The sequence below is a fragment of the Pseudochaenichthys georgianus genome, chromosome 16 (assembly GCF_902827115.2).
Source record: "Pseudochaenichthys georgianus chromosome 16, fPseGeo1.2, whole genome shotgun sequence".
Taxonomy (NCBI): Eukaryota; Metazoa; Chordata; class Actinopteri; order Perciformes; family Channichthyidae; genus Pseudochaenichthys; species Pseudochaenichthys georgianus.
Window position 1 is genome coordinate 11,038,817 of NC_047518.2, and position 26,060 is coordinate 11,064,876.

The 26,060-nt window shown below is 42.1% G+C and overlaps 1 protein-coding gene across 1 annotated transcript; it reads left to right on the forward strand.

The window, feature by feature from the left end:
- The first annotated feature begins 521 nt into the window (after positions 1 to 521).
- dyrk1b (dual-specificity tyrosine-(Y)-phosphorylation regulated kinase 1B) lies at positions 522 to 22,649 on the forward strand. The gene is made up of 13 exons (XM_071206040.1): positions 522 to 2,590; positions 14,807 to 15,019; positions 15,447 to 15,541; positions 16,485 to 16,673; positions 17,138 to 17,285; positions 17,805 to 17,954; positions 18,126 to 18,262; positions 19,077 to 19,223; positions 19,342 to 19,482; positions 19,725 to 19,845; positions 20,394 to 20,576; positions 20,683 to 20,786; positions 21,232 to 22,649. Exons 1-13 carry the CDS (start codon positions 2,479 to 2,481, stop codon positions 21,745 to 21,747), a joined length of 2,256 nt encoding a protein of 751 aa, XP_071062141.1. The 5' UTR covers positions 522 to 2,478; the 3' UTR covers positions 21,748 to 22,649.
- Positions 22,650 to 26,060: the final 3,411 nt, after the last annotated feature.

Genomic DNA, 26,060 nt, shown 5'->3' on the forward strand with positions numbered 1-26,060 from the left:
TGAACTGTATATAATATGACATCAAAGCTATCATTTTGAAAACCATTGTTTTGTGAAAGTGATGATACCATTTTCAGACTAATACATACAGAAAAGTAATATGCGCCTAATAGGAAGTGGTTATAAGTAGGCTATGTAGCAACCCATTTTGATTTTGGCCACGCTTTATCTATAAAACTGTGTAACGGATTTAAGTAAAGGTTGTCTATGTATGCGTGAATATAAAGTTCCAGTATATATATCCCGCTGTTACTATAAATGGCCAGGACAGCAGAGGTCTGCTGGAACAGACTAAGTGGTCAGAGGGAAGGTTACTGTCCCACTAACTCACGTTGGTTGTTGATAACGTGCATTAAAATCAGCATCTGAGTGGTGGTTTAGGTGGACATCCACGTGAAATATCGCAAATGTCGTGTTATCACACTGTGTGTGTATGTAGCGGTTTCACCGGTACAAAGTGAAGCTGCGCCAGACTGAGCAGCCCCGACCCCCACTCTAGGCACATGGTACAGTCCATATCGCAGGGTGGGGGAGCTGTAAGGGAGAGGGACACAGATTCTTTCTAACGGAGAAGCACGAAAAGGGAAACGGGCGAGAAACATGAGTCGAAATCGCCCTTGTGAAGGTTTCCACCTTGAAGAATTAAAACAATTATCCCTAAATTGTGAGAAGGACATGTAAAGGAGGACGTTTAATGTGAGAAAAGAGAGCGGAAGCAGACAGAAGAAGAGGCGCGTCATGAAGCTATGTACGTCGTCTGACAACAAGCTCAGGAACTTTACCGGATCTGCTTTCTTTACTTTGACACGACTTTAAAGTGTTGCTTTGTTGTTGTTCTGACGCTGTTAGTATTTTTGTTTTAGTGGGATTACCTCAGAGGCTGACATTTTTCTGGATCGAGTTCTGCTTTGGTGAACAGAGGGGACTGTGGGAGTTTGAAAGTACAATGCAGGCCCACAGCGGCTTATTTTTTCTATTTCTTCAACACGGATACTGGATTTAAACTTTTGTTCCCGGATTTATTCCCTTGCATTCCCCACAACGGAAAACAGTACACTGTCCCTGTTTGTATTGGTGCGTCATTTTGTTCCTGTTAGCCCGTGAGTGTGGATCTCTAGCCAGCAGAACTTTCTCTGGAGCTGCACGTCTCTCTGAAATCAACACGTTGCACTGGAACTGTTTGTTTACATGTGTCTGTGCATTTGATTGTTGTAACAGAGGCATCCCGTCCAGTGTATGGGGATTATATTATTGTCTGGCCTTTTAAAAGGGCTCCTTTTCACCCTGGCAGAGGCCAGCCACCTTCTGCTGTAGGTGGGTGAAGGGGAGGCTCCTGAAGCTGGCTGGACAGGCTCTGTGACATTGGCAGCGGAGGGCTTTGTGTGTCACTGGATTAATCTGAGTGGTAACATCACTCTACACTGCCCTACTCTGTCCAGTGACCAGTCCCCCTGAAAGCGCCTGTAATTGGAGCTATATTTAGCTTAAGGGATGGGGTAAAAGCGGTCAACTGGAAACCCAACTCCCCTCCACCTCCTTCTCTTCCTATAACACTACCTCGCCCAGCCCACCTGTCAGCATGCTGGGCGAGCCTGGTTAGCACACACTTGACTTTCAGCTAGTTAATGTGTTTTACTATCTTATCTTATCTTACTAATAGTGTGGGAGAATAACAAGTGGATTCATTTATTCTGCTGAATAACATGAGATCAGTTGGGAATTTACTGACCAGAGAATACTAGCTGTACTGTATTCCCCTGGTTAAGGATTTACTGGACACACAAACCTGTACTGGATTACTATTAAGATGTCTGAAGAACTATTAGCTGTGTACTTTTGGTTCGAACTGCTAGGGCTTAGTAAACCTATCATAAGCGACTAGAGTTTATGCCTTTACCCCTCAGACATTTAGCTCAAACTATTCATTATAGTGGCTACTTGTTCACAAACTGTAAGAAAGCTCTACTTTTGACTTCTTCAAATAAAAGTCACCAGCCACCTGGAGCACTACAAATCTCCAGCACACAGAAAGAATGCATGATACTGCCGAAACCAACAAAACAAAAAGCTAACCTGACTAACCAAATATTCTATATTTCCCCATTCCCCAAACCTACAGAGGAAAATAATATATATGTAAAATGAGAGATCTATATCTATAGTTAACTCCACAGAAGAAAGAGATTACATCCTTTATATTTTTACTTCAGAGAGACAAGCTGCCTGTACACCAGTTGGTTGCCTTAGAAACCACAGTCACAAAAAAAGAAACAAGCCAGAGAAGACGGTGCCTTTTGATTGGTTGGTCGGTTTCCCACCATTTCAACATTCATTGATTTAGTTGGATGTAAACTGTTGAAACGAACTCTGGGATTGAAGACACGTCTCATGAGGGACTAAACCCCCACACGCCCACCTGTCAAAGTGTTTTGATTGACAGTTTTTCCCTGCTGGATTGAACTATTGCCAAGCATTTCCATGGTGATCACATCATCATCATCATCATCCGTGGAGGACAAGCCTGTGCCCTCTTGCAGGATGGTCCAAACAGAACCCTGGATCGCCACCGGCCTGCTGCGCAAGAACAAGAGTCAGTACACACACACATACTCACCTGAACATAGAACCACACACTCACAATCCCAAGTCATAGTGTAAACTCTCTTCCTTAATTGACAGATCAGCCACAAGTGTGTAAGTCTCAGAGTTGATACCTGTGTTTTTTGTGTCTGCAGTTTGTCATCATAGGATTCTTATTATTTAGTTTCTGTCAGTCATTTGGCAGAGATGCTATGTGTGTACAGTATGTGTGTGTTTGTGTTGCTGTTGAGTGGTGATGCTGACGTTTTTCTATCCCTGTCAGTGTGAGCTGCAGCAGGAAGCTTTGCTGTGTCAGACAGTTTGACGTGGTCAGTCAGGCAGTGGGACACTGAGCTGAGAGACGGGATGTGAGGATGCTGAACAATCCACACTGTGATTAGATGTGTTGTCACCTCACACATGTTGGATTATAATTTGGTACTCTTTACCCATTATTTCATTTACAATATGAACCGTGGCCAAAGGTTAAAACTGGTGTGCCATAGCCCAAAAGTGCTATGGATCAGCTTGTCAACTTGTGAATTTCCAGGACAGCTATTACTTGGCGCCACAAGTGCAACAAGTGGTCTGTCAGGGCTGGCCTGCGTGTCCATTGGCTGTCTTCAGTAGTTTACCATTCTCAAAGTACAGGATAAAAGAGCTAGCTTGCTCCACAACATAACCAAACACAAGTTTACAGAGAATACAATAATTTCAGTTTTACGTACTGTGAATACTACACATAATTGCTGACCTAACCTGAAACCAAGCTCGTAAATCAGTTTTCTATATTATTCTTCGCTAAGCAGCTGTGTTTATCTTCTTTTTTAATCCGGACCATTAACGTCGTAAGATTTAATACTTTTTTAAGAATGTTTAATGTTGTTTTTAAACCCGACACTTTTATCTAAAGCGACAATAAGTGCAATCAACAATGAGGATACATGGTCGGAACAACAGGAATCCTGGAAGTACATTAGCTCCAAATAAGCCAATCTATTTCAAGTCCTACAGACAGAGATATGTTTTTCTTTATTGGACAAGGTGCAGATGAAACAGCTGGGTTTTGAGTCTGCGAGATAAGATGTGTAGAGTTTCTGCTCAATGGGGGAGCTGGTTACATCTTTTTTATTGCCATGATAGCAATCAGGGGTGTTCTTGCTAAGGGATACCTCGGTCCCAACTGCAGTAGGGAAGGAGCAACCGATAGGGTGTATGGTTTAACCGTGTTCTGGATGTAGGAAGGGTCTGATCCATTCACGGAACGGTAGGCCAGTGTCTTGTAGTGGATTCGCGCAGCTACTGGCAGCCAGTGAAGGGAGCTGAAGAGCGTCGTAGTGTGGGAGAACTTAGGAAGTTTGAAGAACAGTTGGGCTGCTGTATCCTGGATGAGCTACAGAGGTCGGATGGCACCTGCAGGTAGGCCAGCCAGGAGGGAGTTGCAGTAGTCAGGGCGTGAAATGACAAGAGCCTGGAAGCTGTGCCACCTTCTGAGTCAGTAGTATCCCCTTGATGTTGGGAAGAGTGTATTTGCAGGGCGGTTAGTCGTCCAGCGTCACAACGAAATTCCTTGCAGTTTGAGTCGGGGACATAACATAGGTGCCCGTCTTGATAGTCAGGTTACAGATGGGGGTGTCCTTTGCTGAATGGAAAAGCATTTCTGTCTTGTGAACGTTGAGCTTCAAGTGGTGTGTAGACATCCACTGAGAGATGAAAGCCAGACAAGCAGATATTTCTGCAGCCACCTGGGGGAAATATTCAGTTGTGTATAATCTGCGTAGCTGTTGTAGGAGAAGCTATGAGAGCAAGTGAAAGAGCCAAGTTAATTGGTGTAAATCGAAAGAAGGAGGGGACCAATGACAGAGCCCTGAGGGACCCCGTTGTTGGGTTGACAAGGGCCGGACACAGACCCTCTCAAAGTTACCCTGAAGGTCTTTGAGGTAGGATTTGAGGTGTACCACAAGGCTTATAGAAGAGGTTTCTTCAAGTCAAAGAAGTCAAGGCTGCTTAGTATAATTGTGCCCTCCACCGGACGTAATGTTAAGATTCGCATCTCTTTACTCGCTCGAGTTTCAAACTAGACGTGCTGACGAGGAGGCGGGGCTTATCTCCATGTAGATACTATGGAATATACCAATTGCAACAAAATTAACACATTTTACCGTGAATTAATTATAATACATGTATCAAAACGATGCCAAAATAACTTCAAACTGATACAGATTAGTAAGAAAACATGAATTATTGCTTTGACAACTGTGCTTACAAGATGGCAGGCGAAACACTTTTAAAATGTGTGTTTTCTGAATGGAGATCGGAATGATCAGGCTAGGCTAAGCTAACATGTAGTTGCTCTGTCCACACTCACAACAACGTCATACAGACATAATTAAATCAGCGATGCCATAGACAGTCTGGTTTGTACATTTATAACTATTCTCCAGTTTCTGAACAGATATGAAGAGCTGTGAGCTCTGTCTGCTGTCGCCCAGCGACAACAGCTACTGTTTGGTTTTCTTTTCAACGTCAGTGACGGCAGGCTGAGATCTGCTCCGTGGATTGGCTAACGCGAGACAGTGTCACGCAAATTTGACGCTTAAGTTGAAAAATGTTAACTCGTGAAGCCGCGGCAATCGCATCATTTGCATCTATCCGCGTCTTTGCATTGGCTTGACATGTAATTGCGACGCGCTAAAAATCACTTTACGTCCGGTGTGAACATACCATAAGTAAGTGATCTCAACAACTTTTAGTGCTTCATGAAAATGTATGTGAAAATGCAACACTGTTAATGCAAATAATTAACAGCAGTTGAAGCGCCCCTGTGTCTTGGAGAAGATAATACGATATTGACACATTCTGTGCCGCTTTGCTAAGGTAAACTTTCAAAAGATATTTACATATCTGTTAAAACATTAATTTGTCCTTGTTAATCAGTTGTTTTCATTTGTATTTTTTGATTATATTAGTAAATTCAGCTTGAAATAGTGTAATAATAATTATATGCAAAAAGAATTAACATATGTAACATTATGTTACAGACAAATCTAGATGTATAGTATAATTAAATGTTATTGTTTTCAAGAATCCCGTGGTCCAGTTCCAACTGTTCCTCCTAAATCCTGAACCCACATAGACTTTATCAATGTAGCTTGAGGGCTACCAATGTCGTATAATGAATGGTACATAACTAAGTGAAATCCTGCTTCCTGGACATGCAAATCTTACACTGTATTATGTTTAATGAAGTGATGTTTTTGCTGATATGTTATAAAGTTCTGTCAGACTAAAACAAATTTGATGTCAAATCTGACTATTGTAAGAGAGATATTTAACACATAGTTCTGGTACACTACATGTACGATTAAGTTTAGAAGGAAAACATCTTGCCGACCTCATCAATGATTTATTCTAAACACTTAAAAAGTCTGTGACGTCGTCCTCAAACTCTGATTCCACGATGAGACGGCCCTGAGCCCTCACAGGAGTGAAAGTCTGTGAGTTCACAAGGAGGCACATGGGGACCAGCCCCATCTGTTACTCATGAGGGTCTATCACAGCAGCTGTCCCATCATGTTTGCTGTGGTAAACTACTGTTTGTATATAAAGCAACTGGTTGTCAGCTCTGTTCCATCTACATCATCACTACATTGAAATACATATAAAAAGTGTCAGGTTCACCTTTTTTTTTTTTTTTTTAATGTACGTAACTAACTTGTCATACTAGTAATTATATTTTCATTCTGTTGAATATGCTGATCACAGATCAGAATAACACTTCTTTTTTATTGACTCAAAGCACTCATGTCAACGGCTGGGGTTGGATTAATTCAACTGTTAGTTTATGTTTAGTTTAGTTTTATGAGTCCTACATGGTCAGTATTGGTCTCCATTGTGTCACTCATTTTCTAATTCCTTAAACATAGTATTTTGAAAAAGAAATTTATTCAGTCAATATCCTTCGACTGCATCAATGTATTGACTGTTACCTGTGATTTACTATGGCCTACAGAGTGTGCAGTGCTCAACAGAGCCCGGGACTTTTATCAAAGCCAAGAGGTGTGACCATAGAACACTTGTTTAATCTTTACACTGGCTAAGGAAGGGTAAAGGCCATATGATCGTATATGTGCAGCAGTAAATCAGTTCCTTTGTTATAAGAAGAAAAAATAAATCCCCCAGATGACGTAAATGCATCAAATGACAACCAGCATAGTCAATGCATTATATGGAAACCAGCATTATATAGAAACCAGCTACAATGATTTATCGATCCATCAGTCGGAGCAGTGATGGATGCGGGCGCAGTTTAACTCGTATCAATTATGATAAGGGTTATTTTCCTGCACAGAAAAGTGTGTTGTTTCTATATATAAAATAGCTGAACGACACGTCTGTAGTAAATGGTCTTACTCTTTATTTTCCATAAAAGCGAGTTTGTTAATAGCAACATAAGAAGGACATTTATAACCGTAAATGACGTGGCTTTATCTAAAAACCGGACAGCACAAGTAGTCACAGGCCTACGGAAAATTAATACCCAATTTCTCTGGTCCCCTTTTAACATAATTTCCAGAATATGGAGAAAACTGGGATACATTTCATAACCGTATTCTCCCTAAAATATAAAAAAAATATTGCAAGCTGAAATCATCATATCTAATCTGAGTGACTACTGTGAATACTGATACTCCCAAACTGTCGGCTGTAGTTATAACGTGTCAGTAGTTAAAGCTGTGACTTGGGTCAGTCTGGCCTTCAGGGTTGCAGACAGCACAGGGAAGAGCACTGTCAGACCAGGACCAACCAATACTGTCAAAACTAAGAGGGGTAGCAGTGCCCTCTTCATACATAGACCAATCCTGGCTCTGACTTAATGTGATTGGCTGAGTCGTTTTCAGTTTGTATTTTTTTATTTCATATTGAAAAACATGATGTATCTGAGTGTGTGTGTGAATGTGCGAGCAAGTGTAACTATTTTAGCACTCTAATGTATGACTGCACGTTTTGCAAGTAAACTGTGACTTAGTGTTTTTGTCTGGCGGGGCTTGTTTTGATTCAGTGCGGCGGTAAGGTGGCTGGTGTCAGCATGACACCCTAACTAAAAAACAGTTTTATGTTGAAACTACTGCCAAAATATATTGGGCCTCTCAGTCCTGGGTTGCATTTTAGTCCCAGTATATCCCTTTTCGCTGCTCATGGCCCAAAAACTTCATTAACATTACAATGTGTGTTAATGGCCCCTCGGCCATATTTATATACACAGCACTCCCTCCCTTTCCCTTTGAGTGTGAAGCTGCTGTAAAGTCAATGTTTTATGTCTCTTCAGTAAATGTAGCAAATTATAGTTCAAAATACTTCATTCAAAATATTGCTTAACAAAAATTGCAACGGCATAGGGATCAAAATGTACCAAAGCAAACATTTTCATTATGTAAAAGACCCATTACAAAAAAAAAAAAAAAAGTATAATATATATTATTAAATTATACTTAGGGACATTCGTGTGTTCGTCACTTTATGGTTGCAGCTGGTTAGATTAAGGTTATCTTAATTACATTATTCACTGCTGAATTGCTTAAAGCCCCTGTCACACTGTCCCGAAATTGACACCCGATGGACACACGATAAAGGAAATGTTCAAAGTCGGCTCTGGTCGTAACAACATCGGGCCATTCGTGAGGGCATCTTAAGCCATCGTATGACGACCGGTGGAGTTTCTCAGGCTCCGGCAGCAACTTCGTGAGCGGTTGCAAAATCTTTGGCATGACAAAAAATTGCCGAAGGACCTTGCGAAGGTTCATTTTCGTGTTGAATTTGTGTGTCCATTTTGCCCTTCGTAAGGCACTCGTCAGGGCATCTTGTCAAATCGTGTCATCTTCGTCTTTACTTCGTCTGATCATCGGTGCCATCGGGCATTTTTCGCCTCACGAAGACAATACGAAGGAAAGAAGAAGCTGCCCGATTGTCTTAGGAAGGCAACACGACTACGTGAAGCCCTCGCAATGCCGTCGTGTAGCCATCGTATTATAGTACGATGACATCGAGATTGCTTTTATTGCACAACAAAATCATGTAAACATATTATGTAAATAACCCAATTTGTGTTCTGTGAAACTGAAAAGGATATTACATTGTTTTTCTTACTTTCGTTGCAGTTGTATGTCTTAAATGTAATTTAGGTTAACTTCCTGTTTTATTTAGATGCTTTTATTTTGAAGGCGAGTTTACGCTGTTGACAGGAAATTGTTGTTGCTATGGAAACAACATGACGGAGATAAGTAATATCTTAAAATCTACATATAAAGACGGAGAAAGTAAAGAACAAAGTGTATGTTTAAATGTTAGCACCCCCCGAAGAGGTACAAGCTCTTACGTTGAGTCTGGATACATTCTAAATCATCAGTAACGTCTACGACCATATTTCTGTGTGTGGTTCGGGTGCCATCGTGTGGCCTTCTGTAGGCATCGTACTTGCTTCGGCTGTTGCTTGGCTGTTGACCAACTTCGGGACCAACTTCGGGACCAACTTCGTGCGAAATTCACAATTCCATATTCGTGTGTCCATCTGGTGTCAATTTCGGGACAGTGTGACAGGGGCTTAACCTGAACCCTTTTCATTTGACTCATTTGACAACAAAAAAATAAACATTGATAGAAGACTAGAAAAAGTTAAATCTAAGAGTCCAAATGCTAAATGAACTTGCTAAAAATGATTGTGCTACAATTACAACTGAGGGGCCACAAACATAATTGAAGTTTCAGCAACTAATGTCTGTCTAGAAAACATCATGTGAGAAAAATGGCCTAAACTTAGCTGGTTTATCTGTTTTTGTAGAGGAAGCGCTCTCTTTTTGTGAAACCCTGCAAATAAATAAACAGGCGTGTTAGCAGTGGAATCAAGACCCGACCTATCGGGAAATGGGGAGTCTGGGATTTATGAGGCATTCAGCTGTCAGCTGGCTGGCCCACGGCTGGGAGCGAGAAACCTATCTGGCTGTATGTGATTACCAGCCTTTTGCACAGTATGTTGTTAGATTTTAACAAAATAATAACAAAACCTGCAGAAAAAGTCCATCCCTCATTCCCTCCACATCTGACATAACAAATATACTCTATTTGTGATCAATAGAGGTGTGTTCACCAGGTGTAAAGGCTGTAGTTGTACTCGCACTACACATTCATGAACAGGATCTCCAAAGCATGTAATTGTGCACCCTTTTTTATATCAGAAATGTTCAGCTTGTGCATAAAACTGATCCAAAAGTCTTTCATTGTGTAGCCTTACTGACACTAACCAGAGAAAACACCAAATTCAGACAATTTAACAAAAAGGAAAACTTGTAGTTGACACACGTAAACAATGTCAAGTAGTAGTTTACACTACATACTAGCAATATCTTTTTTCTTGGATGTATATTGCTTTATGAGAAAGAAAAAAAATGGCACAAACTGGCATTAATCCGAGAGCAACACCGCAATAAATACTGTATGTATTTATATCATATTACATACTACCAATAAATGTGTTCTCTAATACACCAACATAGGTAGTTAATTGTACCTATACCTTTTACGTGGTGATTTAACCTTCCCTTAAGGCCCCTCCAATCAAAATGTGTTCTTACGGGTACCTCCCTTTTTATATGTTTGTGTCTCAGTGAACACAAACAGCCTGTGTACCAACAGTACACATGTTTGCTGTTAACTAACTGTGTTTATACGATAGCTACGTCTCTGACTTGCTGCATCAAGTATCAGGTTTAGAACAAGTGGGAACATTTGGATGAAGATGAAATGTTTTCAATGCTCAGGTGCATCTTGGGCTCACTCCACGCCTAGTGTGTATCCATGTGCATTTGGATCTTTGCCCTTCCTTGTATGCACCTGCTGTTTACTCTGACCATATCTTTAGATTGCAGCTCCATGTCACTCTTTACCAAGAACTGTCTTACTGAGTATGTTTATATGGGAACTAGTGTCTTTGTTTTGATCTGGATTATTTACATATGCAATCTGGTTATTCATTACCCTGGATACTTCATTCTAACTGTATCCATCTTTCTGATCACTTTTGTCTAGTTTTCCCTTCAAGTACACCAGGTCATTTAACAAATGCAGGTTCCTAAATTACAGTATCCAAATAATTTAGAGCCTTACGGGGGGAACATGTTATCAAGTTTAAAGTTGAATGCATCAGTTGGCCTTTGAGAGCTCAATTAAGAAGTTCCACCTTTTGCTCTTAGAAAATGCAGGTTAACATTTTGGGCTTTATATACAGTTGTAAACACATTGGTTGTGTTCTGTATAATGCACCTATGTAAAAAATATCCCTAGTTTTGTTTATTAGTTTTGTTGTAAGCTGTCCATTGTTCTATGAAAGGAAACAAAAATGTTTCCTTATATAGAGACTAGAGTTCAGAGTCAAGAATGTCATTGTACAGGGAAACTTGATTTAACTGTGCATATGACAATTAGCGTTTACCCTTGATAGGAATGGTGATTACCTGATCAAAAACAGTCACAGCCACAAAGGAATGAAATACAACATATATATGCCTTAATTATAATGTCCTGAAGAGTCAGAGTTAAAGCATATTGTCACCACATTGATCAAGCTATTATTATCTCAATTAGCACCGTTTTTTAATGATGGACGCAAGCTTGGGCTGAAGTGGTATTGCATTTGAGTTGGACACACCAGTAGTAAAGAGACCCTTCTTTGTGGCAGTGTTGCACAACTGTTGGTCCCCTCTGTTGGCTCAGCATTGTTTTTCCTCGTCTAACATCATGTGAGCAGGCAGTATTAGTTTGTAGCAATACTCTGCTGCCTGGAGTGACTCCTAACTGTTGCCCTAAATATTGTTGCATAATAATGTAACAATATTTAGCATTTAACATTGATGGAGATGTGACAGTCTGCAGAAAACGAGAAACATGTATCTTATAAAGACATACTGAGCAGTCATCTGATTAAAGTCAGGAAAGATGGGAATAAGGGATGATGAATAGAGGAGAGAATGATTTTGAGGGGTTGAGGGGTTTGAGATGGGAGGAAGGATGATGAAGGAAAGGGGGAGGAGAGAGTGGCTGGTAGGGTGGGTTGGGTTGCTAGGGGAGAGTATGTCAGACTGCTGCTGCTGAGAGCCTGCCTGCTATTGGAAGCTACTTGCTTAGCAGGAGAGAGGCGGAAGAGGAGAGAGAGAAGTAGCTAATGAGTATTGTAGGCTGGTTGCTGAGACAGCACTGGGTTTATTTATAGAGTGCTGGCCAGCCAGCCCTTAGATACCAACAGCGAATCAGCTGACAGAGAAAGAGGGGGCCCCGGCCAATGGCAGCGCAAGAAGGGGGATGCCAGATTGAGGAAGTGCTGTGAGTGCCTCTCAGTCTCTTAAAGAGGCGGTGCAGATTTCTCAGTACTAGGCAGATATTCTCTCTCCAGCAGTGTCATATCTCTGAGCAGGCCAAGACCGGAGCACCACAACAGGCCCAGAGACAGTGATTGGTCTACCCTCTCTATCTTATCACAACACACAAATACATCTCCATTTAGCCACAGAGCTCTTAAATTAAATTCATGTGTGGCAAAAGCTATTGAATACTGAATAGGAACCTATAATACGTGTTAAATGTAATGTTAAGATTGATAAAATATAGCCCTGAAAATGTCTTTTCCGTAGACTGTTCTAATCGATCTATTTACATCTACAAAAACCCAGTTTTGCCATGTAGGGCTTTCCACAAGAGACCCAGTACAGCAAGTGTTATCTGCTCTGATGTTGTCAACCAGCTTGTTAGCAGGGCCCATCCATGCTGGATTCTCCATGCTGCCTCTCAATACAATCTTAATCCACATAGATATAGATTTACTGTAATGACAAATTGAGCAATGCCCTCTAGTCTTCCCCTGCAACTGCACCCCTGTACATGGTTTAAGCACGGTTACCAAGTGTGAAAATGACAGCAATGTGTTTCCTGGCACTTAATACCAACAAGACAAAGGATCTTATTCATATTGGAACTGAGCTTTAGCGTGTTGCCAGCATCAAGTCGTCCACATCTCCAAGAACCTCTGTTGAAGCCTCAACACCTTAAACCTGGTCACCCTCAAATTCTGCTTTACCACTTTTTGCACTGGTTCGATCCCTTATTCATTTTGAGTCGTAGTACTTGTATTATGGCTGGTTGGTGCCAATTACAACATGTAGTTTCAGATTTTGCATTGCTTTGAGACAACCAGTTTCCATTCCTCACTTTAAACACCTCTTCCAAATGGATTTGTGAAATTCATCATCTTACCTTGGTGTAATGCTTAAGGCATTTGATCAGATACAAATGATGAGATGAGTTGTTGCTGATAACCAGTTGTATCATTGTGCCATTCCACACAACACCATACTACTACACTGCTATGTTGCACATCAGTCTATATATCCAGAATCATGTAACCGTTCAGCATAAACTAGTTCAAAGTGAGTGCCATATTAGAAGTTGATATTTAGGCACATTTATAAATATTGTTTTTCCCATTTGTTGTTGGTATTTCCCAGCTGCCAGAATGGAACCATCACGCCTTGAAGCCTTTAACAGTAATTCACAGGTTGCTCATTCAGACAGAGGCTGCCACCTCCATCACTCCTCCCAGTCCAGCAGCTGAACTGGAGGAAGAGAAGTGGTCAGCAGCTCAGCCACTCCCTGTCCACTGTAAATCAAAGCATCATTCATTATGCAGTAAGCCTCTCTGTATTCTTACTCACGCATGTCCTCTTTTGGTTGCTAGCTCACTTGCTACGTGAGGTTGCAGAAAGTGCTTGCATTGGCTGATGCATTTAAATAAACAGATAACATATCAATCCTTATCATATCATCTGCTCACTTGCCCTTGAGCCATGATGCTCACACAAACTGCGTTACACATCCACCGTCCACCAGCATATGCTTACGTTGAAAGGTCAAAGAGCAGCTGATACTGCTCACTGATTGGCTGTAGGAATGTGTTGATTTTCCACCTCTTTCCTGAGAAAGATGCAGACTTGTGGTGTTTGCTTTACAAGAAGAGACACAAGAGACACACAACTCAACCACTATCATGTGGTTTTGTTGACCACATGTAGCTTTGGGAGTGGTTCTCTTTGCTCGGCCCAGTTGTGGCCCAGCATGTTGAGGGGCTGAACTCGCATAAGAAGCCGGTAGAGATCACTTTGATTGGTTGTTGTGAATCACTGTTTCAGAAGTCTTACATTTCAGGGATATGGGATAATGGTGCAGACTGGTGTGGCTGCCTTTTTGGTGTGCTTAAATGCAACTTTTCATTTACAGTATTATTTGCCACCTCGTAGCACCCGCAAGATTAATCTTAATACCATCCAGATCTTGAATAAAATGTTACGAAACAACAATTCTGCCATGTCCGTGTTAGAGGGATGACCTGTTTACTATACTGGTACTCTTTTGCTGTTCCCTTTAGTGTTCACTTCCTGTCTGTCTTTTTCTGCTGTTCCCTTTGAATGTTTTCTGACAACTGTTTGTTTACCACAGTCCAAATAGACCAATTAGAATCAAGCCATTTAAAAAGAAGCGGAGAGAAGCTAATTATCATATTATTAAAACAATTAAATTGCCTAAATAAATATATAGGGCTCTAGAGCCGTTATCTCTCAGATTTGGGATCCTCCTGTGCTTGTTTTAAATCTGTAGAAAAAAACCTGAAAGCAAAATACATTTATGGATTTGGGAATTGAACCATCGGATATTCATTTGTTGTTTTAGCTTCGAAGTCTTCAAAGATGTATCAGTAGTGTATGCCGTCTGTTGGCTGCGTAACGGGAGAGGTCAGTACAGAAAGGTCAAATGTGTGTTAGGTGTCATTTTAAATATCACTTTGCAGTTTTTTTGATGACCAGACTAACAACGTTCATATTATGTGATGATATAAAAGCAAATCAACTCAGATGTTGTAGCTGCCAGTATCGGCTGGAGCTTTAACAACTTCTCCTCGCTTTGATTTTGTTACGTTTTTTGATAAATGTGTTGTGCCCTTTTGGAACCTTGGAGCTTTTGGATTTGTGTTGTGGAGTATGTATTGCCAAAATGTCAAATATTAGCGAGTGACTTTTTCTGATTGGCTGTGGGGAAAACAGAACAGCTACGTGTCAACGATGGAGGCAAATGATTAGAATGTCTGAGGTTTCCCTCTCTAATCATCTCTCTCTCTCCCCCCCCTCAGGTGTTAGCAGCTCAGGATGTCCGCCCACCTCCTCCTCCTCCTCCTCCTCCTCCTCCTCCTCCACTGCCCAGGGATTCTCCCTCGCTGAGCCAGCCATGACCAGCCAGCACACACATACACACCCCTCCTTCAGCTCCATCCACTCCATGGCCGAGCAGCAGCAGGTAACACTCACACAGACACACACTCACACAGTGACTACCTGTTTCACCTGTTGATCGTCATGGCAGCACTGCAGCAAGAGCGATGTGTTTCAATTATTTTGCATGTTTTTGATATAGAATTTGTTGCCAAGCTACTGACAAGAGACTGCTGCAGTAAGATCCTCAAGGGAAAAGGGCTAGATGTCATATCTTTCATTCATTTACTCTGCTAAAGAACGACTGTTGTACTGGCAGAACGTTTGCAAAGACGATAGCCTCTACTAGTTAACCGGATATATCTATATACATAAGTGTTACTAAAAAAGGCCAAAATACTTCTTGAATTTGCCTAAAACAGTCGTAGTAATCTCAGAAACGTGATCAAACCATATGATATGTAAATAAAAGTATGTATTAGTATAAAGCCATCCTTGGTTGTTCCATAACAGTGGAAGTAAAGTCCCAATGAAGTATCTATGTACACATGGTTCACTCAGATGTGAAGCTCATGGAGAACAAGAGGAGCAGAGCGACTTCTTGTCCTCTCAAAGATAATCCAGGAGTCATGGGAATTTGCTTATCCCATCAACATGTGACCTTTGGATTGGAGCATGTTCCACCAGCTGCAGGCGCAGGGGCTGCAAGCATTTGACTCCAACAAGGTCTCATCTTGGTACCTCTTGTGGTTGCTGCAAAGTGTGTATGGCCAGGACCGGAGGAGCAGCTTTGATCTGGAGAGGAGACATGTGTGTGGCATTATGGTGGTGTCAGCACCTCTAAGATATAAAACCACAGCATGCTCTCAGAGGAACACGTGACTTCTGATCAGGTTGGGGGGGTGCACGAGGGGCTCTAAGGAGCAGATGAAGAGGGGTGCAGGCCCTGAGCTGACAAAAACACACACACACACACACACACACACACACACACACACACACACACACACACACACACACACACACACACACACACACACACACACACCACCACACACACACACACACACACACACACACACACACACACACACACACACACACACACACACACACACACACACACACACACACACACACACACACACACACTTTTCTGGGTTTAAACAATTTTAGGTATTGAAAGTATTTACCTTTTTTTTTGTGCCATACGAAATGAGTGCCTGCCAGATATTGTATATGTTGGCTATGGGATGAAAAAAATGCAGGTCCCTGCCACCTTGGGTTTTCTTTATCTAAGGAAATATATATATATTTTTTAAGTAATTCTTAAGTCAACTATCGAAAGCAGACCTTTACAAATGCTATTCCCTTAAAAAGTAGAAAATGATCCTTGTTTCCATCACAAATTGTTTCGGTTGTTCCGCGGCCCATGCTACACGCCTACATCATTTCCATGAAAATTGGGACAGTCATTTTCTCAACTCAGCTGATTTAACCGGCTCCTAGTCCCTGAGAAGAATGATGGTAGTTGGAGGTTTGGGGTCTTTTAGATGGACTATGAAGCAGAACAGGGTCCTGATCTGTTCTAATCCCCAGGTGTACTATACTAAGAAGAAGCGACGGGCCCAGCAGGTCCCTCCAGAGGACAGCAGCACCAAGAAGGAGAGGAAAGTCTACAACGATGGCTATGACGACGACAACTACGACTACATTGTCAAAAATGGAGAAAAGTGGCTGGACCGCTATGAGATAGACTCGCTGATCGGGAAGGGCTCCTTCGGACAGGTGAGGCGAACATCTATCTGAAGTCAACAGTATTGGCAGCAGAATAAACTTAAAGTAGCAAAAATAAAAGTACTCGTGCGTAAAAGCCCATATTGAAATCATATTTATTCTATATATCATATCATATTTTGACTATTGATGCATCAATGTGCTCATCAAAGCTAACAATTCCGGCTAGGAGCTACATTTGATTACTTTCGATACAGCTGCTGGATATTTGAACCTATAATTATACACCATCATTTGTATTGTGAAAACCAATACAAATGAAATCAATAACAACTTCAATTAATAATAAAAAACCCCGCCCTGCTAAATTGTTATGTTAAACAAAGGAATTGTTGGCACAGTGGAGAGTGGGACCATTCACTGTAGTTGAATACAAGGCAGGCTCCAGTTTTGCTGCATGAAGGAAATGCACGATTCTGGCATGGCGTGACGAACGTGTTGATGTGTGTCTGCAGGTGGTGAAGGCCTACGACCACCATGAGCAGGAATGGGTCGCCATCAAGATCATCAAGAACAAGAAGGCATTTCTAAACCAGGCTCAGATTGAACTACGCCTGCTGGAGCTCATGAACAAGCATGACACTGAGATGAAATATTACATAGGTAAGAAGGACAAAACAAAGGGTTCAGGGGTCAGGAAAGCGCTGTCGGACCCCAAGCAGAACTTTGAAGAAGGAAGCTCAGCAATATATTATAGAAGTACGCAAAACAATAAAGCGATATCAAGGCTTGTGTACTGTAGTCGGATGACGTGTTTCTCAAATGCACCTCAATAACTTTGACCCGCTGATAAGGACTGCTTATATAAGATGTTAGTTATACAGAATCCCAACATTGGAATCAGGGAGGCCCTATTTGGCTTTTTGGTATTCCCTTTCCTGTAGTGTGGTATATAGACCATTTATTGAACACATACTATGACAGCACCACATACTGGTTGGGGTCAAATGTATTATGAAAGAAAACATTCCATGACCCCTTACCTCACCTTACTTGGAAATTAGGAATTCAAATAGCATTTATATATAAAAGCCAACACTCCAAAAGTCTGTGTTGATTTCAAAGTTGTCCTGTACTCGTGCTAACCTCCTTCTTTGTCTCCCTTCTCCTGTCTGGGTGCAGTCCACCTGAAGCGTCACTTTATGTTTAGGAACCATCTCTGTTTGGTGTTTGAGTTGTTGAGCTACAACCTGTACGATCTGCTGAGGAACACCAACTTCAGAGGCGTCTCCCTCAACCTCACCAGGAAGTTTGCACAGCAGCTGTGTACAGGTGGGGGGCCTCCACACACTCATGAGTCACATGTGCTTTTAGCTTCTCGTTGTCTGCCCCCGAGTGGCGGAAGAAAAGAATGCACTTCTTCATCAAATCATAAAGAAAGACTGTTGCAAATCACATTCGGTAGGTAATAATCAAATGACTTTGGGTTTCTTTTATCCGCAGCATTATTATTCCTGGCCACTCCAGAGCTGTCAATCATCCACTGCGACCTGAAGCCTGAGAACATCCTGCTGTGTAACCCCAAGAGATCTGCCATCAAGATTGTGGACTTTGGATCCTCTTGCCAGTTGGGGCAGAGGGTGAGCAGCGTTCATTTGTCAAAGTGCATTTATTAAAGTCGATGTATTAAATCGCCGTTATTCCCTATGGCGCGTGCTTGCTGGGGGAAGCTCCGCCCCCCGGTGATACTCATCATTTGGGTTAGAAAGATCAATGACTTCAAGTAACACTACAATACCTATGTCAGTATACAATCAAACATCTGTTATGGTTTGGTACAAAATCACTTCACCTTTTTTTGGTCTAATGTGTTTTAAAATTCTGCATTTCGGTCATTTGTATTTGAGTTAATCAGCAGTATTTTGTGTCTATGGAAAAGTTCAATGCACAAACCAAACAAAAAATGAACTAAGCTCTAATATGAAGAGTTCAAGAGGCAGCAACAGACTTCACTGTCGCTCTGTTAATGGAACATGGCTCCTCCTAGTGGACAACTACTGAAACAGCAGGCAACCAGAGTTGGGAGGGTGACTTTAAAAATGTAATCTGTTACAATTACTAGTTATCTGTGATGTAAAATGCACATAAATAATAGAGAAAATAAATATGAATAGGATGTTTTTTACTTGAATGTATTATGTAGAACAACAGAAAAATGTGACCTTAGAAAAGAAGAAACCAAGATATTTAGGATCAAAAATGATTTTATTGATAGGACATCCTGCCTTTCATTCAGCATATTCAGGCGGCAGACACCAAAACTGAAACACATGAGCACATACTACAGTTTAAAAAAAGCATAAATAAAATCTCAGTTTTAGTTTACAGTTTAAACTTTAAAAAAAGCTTCAAGGTATAATAACATTACTGTGTTCATGTCTGTCCTCCTCTCAGATCTACCAGTACATCCAGAGCAGGTTCTACCGCTCTCCGGAGGTGCTGCTCGGCATGCCCTACGACCTGGCCATCGACATGTGGTCTCTGGGCTGCATCCTGGTGGAGATGCACACAGGAGAGCCCCTGTTCAGCGGCTCCAACGAGGTGAGCCCTCAATATTAACTCTGCATTTAACTGTTCAGAAGAAAAGTGAGTGAAACAACTTAGTATTAGAAGATTAGACACATTCTCCATGTTGACATGCGTTTGTGTGTGTTTGTAGGTGGACCAGATGAATAAGATTGTGGAGGTGTTGGGGGTTCCACCCGCCCACATGCTTGACACGGCCCCTAAAGCCAGGAAGTATTTTGACAAGCTGTCAGATGGCCTGTGGACAGTGAAGAAGAACAAGGACATCAAGAAGGTATCTGATCCATGTCAATGTTTTATTCAAAGGTCAACTCACTCTTCAAAGTGAACAAGTGTGTGGGTGCTGCACCGTTGTTTTTGTGAGAAGTTTATCAAAAACTATTCATGACAAATCTATATTTTGCAAATATGTCCATGTTTCAGAGCAGCAGGTACCTCCGTTATCATGTGTGGTGGTAATGGAGCCTGAAATCATCTGTTTCTGTATCTTAACATTTGTGCATGGTGTGTTTCCAGGAGTATAAGCCCCCGGCCACGCGGCGTCTTCATGAGATCTTGGGTGTGGAGACTGGAGGCCCAGGGGGCCGCAGGGCAGGGGAGCCGGGACACGCCCCCTGCGACTACCTGAAGTTTAAAGGTGACCAACACACACTGAGGGGTTCTATTTACATCCATATCAATGCAATCAATATGGCAGTCAAATTCCAGATGAATGACGAGGAACATTTTTGGGGAAGTCACTGTTGTCAGGCTGCGTTACAGACAATCACCATGTGCTACATGTGCAGCAGGAATAGAAAAGAAGTGGAGTCCGTCCTTTTTCCTAAATACTGTGAATTCACTAGCAAAGTTGAAGTTAAATGAATTGTTTTTCATTGTTCCAGGTGATAAATTCATTCAAATGTCAAATGAACACCCATAATTGTCATTGAAACACCACACACACCTGTGTGAGCTGAAGACACATCAGAATTGAAGGGCTGCATTTCATTTAGACAGTAGATCTCATCAGTGTGTGCTCAGCAGTGGCTCATCTCTTTAGCCAGTCAGGAGCCAGAACAAAGCTGTTCATTAAGTGGAAAGAACATTTTGTCAAAAGCGTATTGGTCAACACAATGTGCAGGTAACATACTCCATATTGACTTAGTTCCTGTGGCTAAATATGATCCTCATCATGTCCCGTAGATCTGATCCTGCGCATGCTGGACTATGACCCGAAAAGCCGCATCACGCCATTCTACGCCCTGCAGCACAATTTCTTCAAGAAGACGACAGATGAAGGAACCAACACCAGTTCATCGACGTCCACCTCTCCTGCCATGGACCACTCCCATTCAACCTCCACTACTAGCTCTGTTTCTAGCTCTGGTAAACACACAACTACAACTAATCAGCTCTGGGAAAACGTAGCAGTGTGTACTGCTGTGCTGCGTTTTGTTGTGTTTTATTTAACCTGGCTCTGTTTTGTCTCTAGGTGGCTCCAGTGGTTCTTCCAATGACAACCGCAACTACCGCTACAGTAACCGCTACTACAACTCTGCTGTTACACACTCAGACTATGAGATGACCAGCCCTCAGGTACACACAGCTCACACACACTGTCCTGGAATACACTCACAGCAGTAGTGAAATATAGCACTGCCATCTAGAATACCACATTTTAGTTTAGGGATATATTGTGCAATATTTAAAGAGTAATCGAATTTTGATCTCATTAATAACAATGTGGTTAAAAGTACCACATGTGTAAATGAATTATGGACAAGCCTACCATTATTTAGCAACCTTGGAATAATGGAGAAGGGAAATTTAAATGTTTTGGAGTTGCAAAAATGTGTGAAACAACACCTCATACTGTACCATAAGAGAACAGCGATAACAACACTGACCACATGGTGGTGCTATGATGCCACTCAACCCTCAAATAAAAGTGACCCTCTTGTTGCTCCTGAGCAGGATTTGCCCCCACAGCAGATTGTTGTGTTGCTTTTAGTTTCTTCATGGTTGCATCTCATCCCCCCAGGCTCCCTCCCAGCAGCAGATGAGGATGTGGCCCGGCAGTGATGGTGGAGGTGGGGGTCAGGACCCAGCATACACCCAGTTGCTGCTCCACAAGCCGGCTGCCTCCCAACAGCACCAGCGCCACTTCCTGGACGCGCCCCACCACCCGCACCCGACCTACTCCCACCACGGGAACGGTGGGCGTGGCCTGCGGCAGGGCGGACAGACGGGCATCGGTGGAGTGGGGGGCCAGCAGGGATCCCCGCCCCAGATGAGTGACAGCATGGATGTGGGCGTGTCCCTAGGGCTGCACCACCTGGGGGCGGTGTCTTCCATGGAGGCCTCTCAGTTCGGCTCGGCCTCCCTGCCCCTCGCTCTGCCAATCGGACTGTCTGCCTTCCGGACTCGGACGGCCCCCACCGCCCCAGGGCCACAAGCCCCGCCCCCTGAGGACTACTACCCTGCGTCCAACAACAATAACCCCGCTGGGGGTGGCAGAGGGAGGCCGGACTCAGACGAGGGGCCAGCCAACTCTTGATAAAACCTGAACCATGCCCTAAAGCCATACAATTTTAACTACAACTACTACAACTACACACACAGCCAGAGTTCAGAGACAAAGAGGTGAACTTTGTGCTGCAGGAGACAGTCTGTACTGCATGAGAGGAGGAGGAGGAGGGGGGGAGGAGGAGAGGGAGAGGAGGAGAGGGAAGAGGAGGAGGATGCTCCGAGAACTCTCCTTTTATCCCGTTTTAGTTTTTTGTCTTTTGTTGCGATTGTAATTGGAAAGGAATGATTGTGATAAGTTTGTTTTTATTAATATTATTATTATTGTTGTTTAATATTATTTGATTTTTTTTCTCGGGTTTGAGGAGTTGTGTGTTCTACTTGGTTGTTGTTTAAGCCTGGAGAGGAGGAAGAGGAGGAGGACGAAGAGGAGGAAGAGAGGAGCCATGCTTTTCAATTGGATCTCCATTCAGATCACCCGTTAGTTCCGGCATTACAGTTTTCCATATTAACAGTCAACACACACACACACACACACACACACACACACTGTTGCATCAAGAAGATAGAGGCTGGTGTGAAGGGAGGAGACGGCACCACGTGCGGTTTGGGACTCATGGATGGTCTCTGTGTTGAACTCTTCTTCTCCACCTTTCTCTGCTGCTCCCCCCCGGCTGTGACAGAGGACGGAGAGAGGGAGGGCGGTGGAGGGAGGAGAAGGTGACGGGACACTCGTAGGGATCTCCTTCTCCTCCTAGTCCCCCCCCCCCCCGTCCCTGCCCTGCTTTCTTCTTTCTCTCCTCCTCCTCCTGTTGTTTCTCCTCCAGACAGCTCCTCCTCTCTGTGCTGCTAATCACCATGACAACTGGTCCGGATTGCTGCTAAAGATCCAACACAGATCAATAAAGAAATAAAAAGAAATAGAAACAGAAATTTAAAAAAAACTTTTTAACCCTTCTGCTTAAGAGAAAAGGATAAAGTAAGAACCACTGCATCTCAATGTATTTATTACTATTTAACAAGAAAAAACAAACTGAAAGTAACCCTTTTTTCTGCTCTTCTTTGTTTGGTTGCCTTCTTTCTGCAGGTGAGCTCTGATTGGCTATTGTAACAGTGACAGTAACTGGTGACATGGGAATGCCACCGGTTGTGGGGGCTGGGTGGAGGGGAGGGGTTTGGGGCAAAATAAAGTTGGATATATAATAAGAATAAAGAGTATACTTTTGCACACCAAAGTTAAACAAACATCAGATCTCCGCTTTTCTTCCTACTAATCTGATCCTTTGTTCCTCCTGTAGACTGCGAACTGTGGCCAAAGGTCCTAGGGAGTGTTCAATATTCATTAAAGATAAGACATAACAAAACAATCACAACTTCAATACACACTCAACCAATGTGCCCATCAGACAAAGACTGGTGAAACATTGTTTAAGGAAGAATTCATCATAGAGGCCCATAACACTTCTATAGGTTTCCCTCTCCTGTAGTGTGTTATATTCTATAGGTTTGTGTGCATGTCAATGGTCTGCAAAGGCTCACAACCCTGTGTTCCCTCCAACACCCCCCCCCCCCCCCTTCCTTAAACGCCTTCATTGGACTCCTTTGTTTACTTCTGTGGCATCATACGCTCTGGTTTCAGACAGAGGGTGAAAAGAGGTGCTGCAGCACAGGCAGTATGAGAAAAATAAAGCTTTTACATTCAAATAAACTTATCACAGAGGCCAAAAACACAAATATGAACCTGAAAATTAGCACAATATGTCCTCTTTAAATTGATCAGATGGCCACATTTCTTAAAGGTCTCCTATCATGCAAAATAAACTTTTTGATGTCTGTTATACATAAAGATGTGTCCCCGGTGTGTCAGGGAACTCACAAAGTGGCGGAAAACAAAACCCTCTCTCTTTTCCTCTGTACCCAAATCTCTACAAACGGGGGTACAACGGAGCTGATCCAGATTTGCTGACAATATGACGTAATATCGGAAATGTGGGCTGGCTTTACACCCACTGACCGATCGGAAACGTCGCTACAATGTGTGACGTGTTTTGGAAGTAATATGGTCTTTGTTCACATTAGCAAGCATCGCTAACGCTGTACTGGAGAGAGTATGTGTAAAACAGCAGGATATAAAAAGGTACTCGTCTTGTTGTAAACCCGCAAGAGAAAAGGCATTTTAGCTCGATACTGTTTTAGAAATAATCCTTGATGTGGTTTGGAACACAATATGACATTTAATCACGGCAGCATTGAGCTGTATCTGAGCAGAGCAGCCACTGGAGCTCATAGTGTGCTGCTCCAAAGGGGGTGGGGCCAGCATCAGCCCAGTTCAAATGTGTAGCTGCTGACCCTGAATCAGCACTTCTCTAACAGGGTTGAAACAGAGGGATCTGAGGGATGTCTAAAATGCATGATCTGTTTGGTATTTTGAGCAAAACACGTCATAGACATGTTTTTATATATCTAATCTGAGACCCATAATATATGCCTAAAAATAGCATAATAGGAGGCCTTTAATGTTAAATACTTTTGGACTTATCTATAGATAAGTCTTCAAATGTTGAAACTCTTAAAGATAGTTGGTCACTGTAGGAATAACATTAAGACGCATACAGTTATTTGCAATTGACAATGTTTTGGTGGATTTTGCACCACCTTAGTAACTATTAACTAATGTTTAGCTCTAGGCCTACTGATCTCAGACCAGTGGATAATATGTCATGAACTAATTGTCAGAGAGAATTCCTGTTTTTGTTGTGACCCAGTTTCCATAGAAGTGTATTAGTGCACATGTAAAATGGTGGGAAGTCTAGGCTGTGTTTATTATGGTCCACACACTGGCAGATTCATCAATACACAGTTTACTGTTTGCTTTACTCACATTTATATCACCATGGTAACCAGAGTAGACCCCTTTGGTAAGCCATCAGCTATCACGCTCCTGACACAGGCCTGTGGCACAAAGTAGGACCACTGCTGTATATCACCATGGTAACCTATGCTGCAGGCTTCAGAGGATCAGATCAGACTGCTGATATCACATCTGATCACTGCTAGAATCCAAGGATTTTCTAAACCGGTTTTAAAACATGGATTTTTAAACTAAATAGTGCAGAATACGAAGATTATTGGAAATAAGAGGTCGAATTCTTGTGCATTATAAGAGAATAACACATACTGTTGATTTCTCCCTGTTAATGTAAAAGGAACATTTTGGTCAAAGAGAGGTTGCCTGGCATGAACTAAGTTTCTTTTTCTTTTGGCGTCATGGCGTTTATTGTCATTTTGTGTCTCTTTGCGGTCATTTGTTTACCTTGAGACCCACAGCCTGAGCCTGGTTAGCCCCTCTAGAAATACATCAGTGGCTTACTTATAATATTTGGTACTTTTTTATTCCTTTTTACTGCTACAAGAATATCACCATTTCGTCCCATTTCCAATTTCCTTCTTTAATAAAAGGCAATCATTGTGTCCTGTATATACGAAAAATGATATTGATAAATTAAATTGTCCCCTTTCCTACTTCCTAGCCCCCTACTGTACTTCCTTGCTCGGACCACCAACATCTTTGAACTAGACCTTCATGTTGATCTCAACTAGGCCTACATACCTGCAGGGATTAGAGAATGCATGTTGTGGGTTTTAACGCTTTTGCAGTGACAAGGCTGACTGACAGACAAACAGACACCTGGCAAATAATTCAAACTTCCTCTGCGGTACTTCCTGTTACAGTAGGTGTTTCCAGGAGCACATATTTTTCCTATTTTTAATTTATGAATTTGATTAAAAGCGGCTCCTGCGGAGATGACAGCCCATGTTGTCATGGGATGACATAATGACTTCAGAATCTCAGCATGTTATTGTGAGGACCCCTCTTAGAACTTGGCAATCCTTTACAACAAAAAAGGAGATAATATCTGTAATAGTAATAATATAGCTATATAATGAAATAAGAAACACCACCTAACTCACCAAACGCTTAAATTATTTTTCTACTTTTGATCAGATTCATTTAACAGTAAAGAGCCATGCCCTAGTTACCAACCCCTATGCTGATAGATCAGCACAAATAGAGGCAGGAGAAGAGAGAAACTTGCCCTCGCAAATTGGAAAAGGAAGCTGGGAAGAAAACCAATCACTACAGGATTGCTGGGAATATCCAAGTTCCAGGGGTGTAGAATTGGGTGGACAATGAAGGAATGAACAAAGAAATACTTGCAGCAATAATTGGAATACAGTGGGTTGAAGAGATCAAACCTGATAGTGTGGTGATATGCGCATACTCCTTGTACATCTAAGAAAGCAAACAGTCAGCTACTACTGTCAGAGAAGATTTACTTATTG

What these genes read in the sequence shown, in the direction of transcription:
- dyrk1b (XM_071206040.1), top strand. Translation starts at nt 2,479, where the DNA reads ATGGTGATCACATCATCATCATCATCATCCGTGGAGGACAAGCCTGTG. An exon ending in AGTGACTACCTGTTTCACCT is followed by an intron (nt 15,020 to 15,446) that starts GTTGATCGTCAT and finishes TGGTTCACTCAG; the next exon opens with ATGTGAAGCTCATGGAGAAC. An exon ending in TTTGCTTATCCCATCAACAT is followed by an intron (nt 15,542 to 16,484) that starts GTGACCTTTGGA and finishes TCTAATCCCCAG; the next exon opens with GTGTACTATACTAAGAAGAA.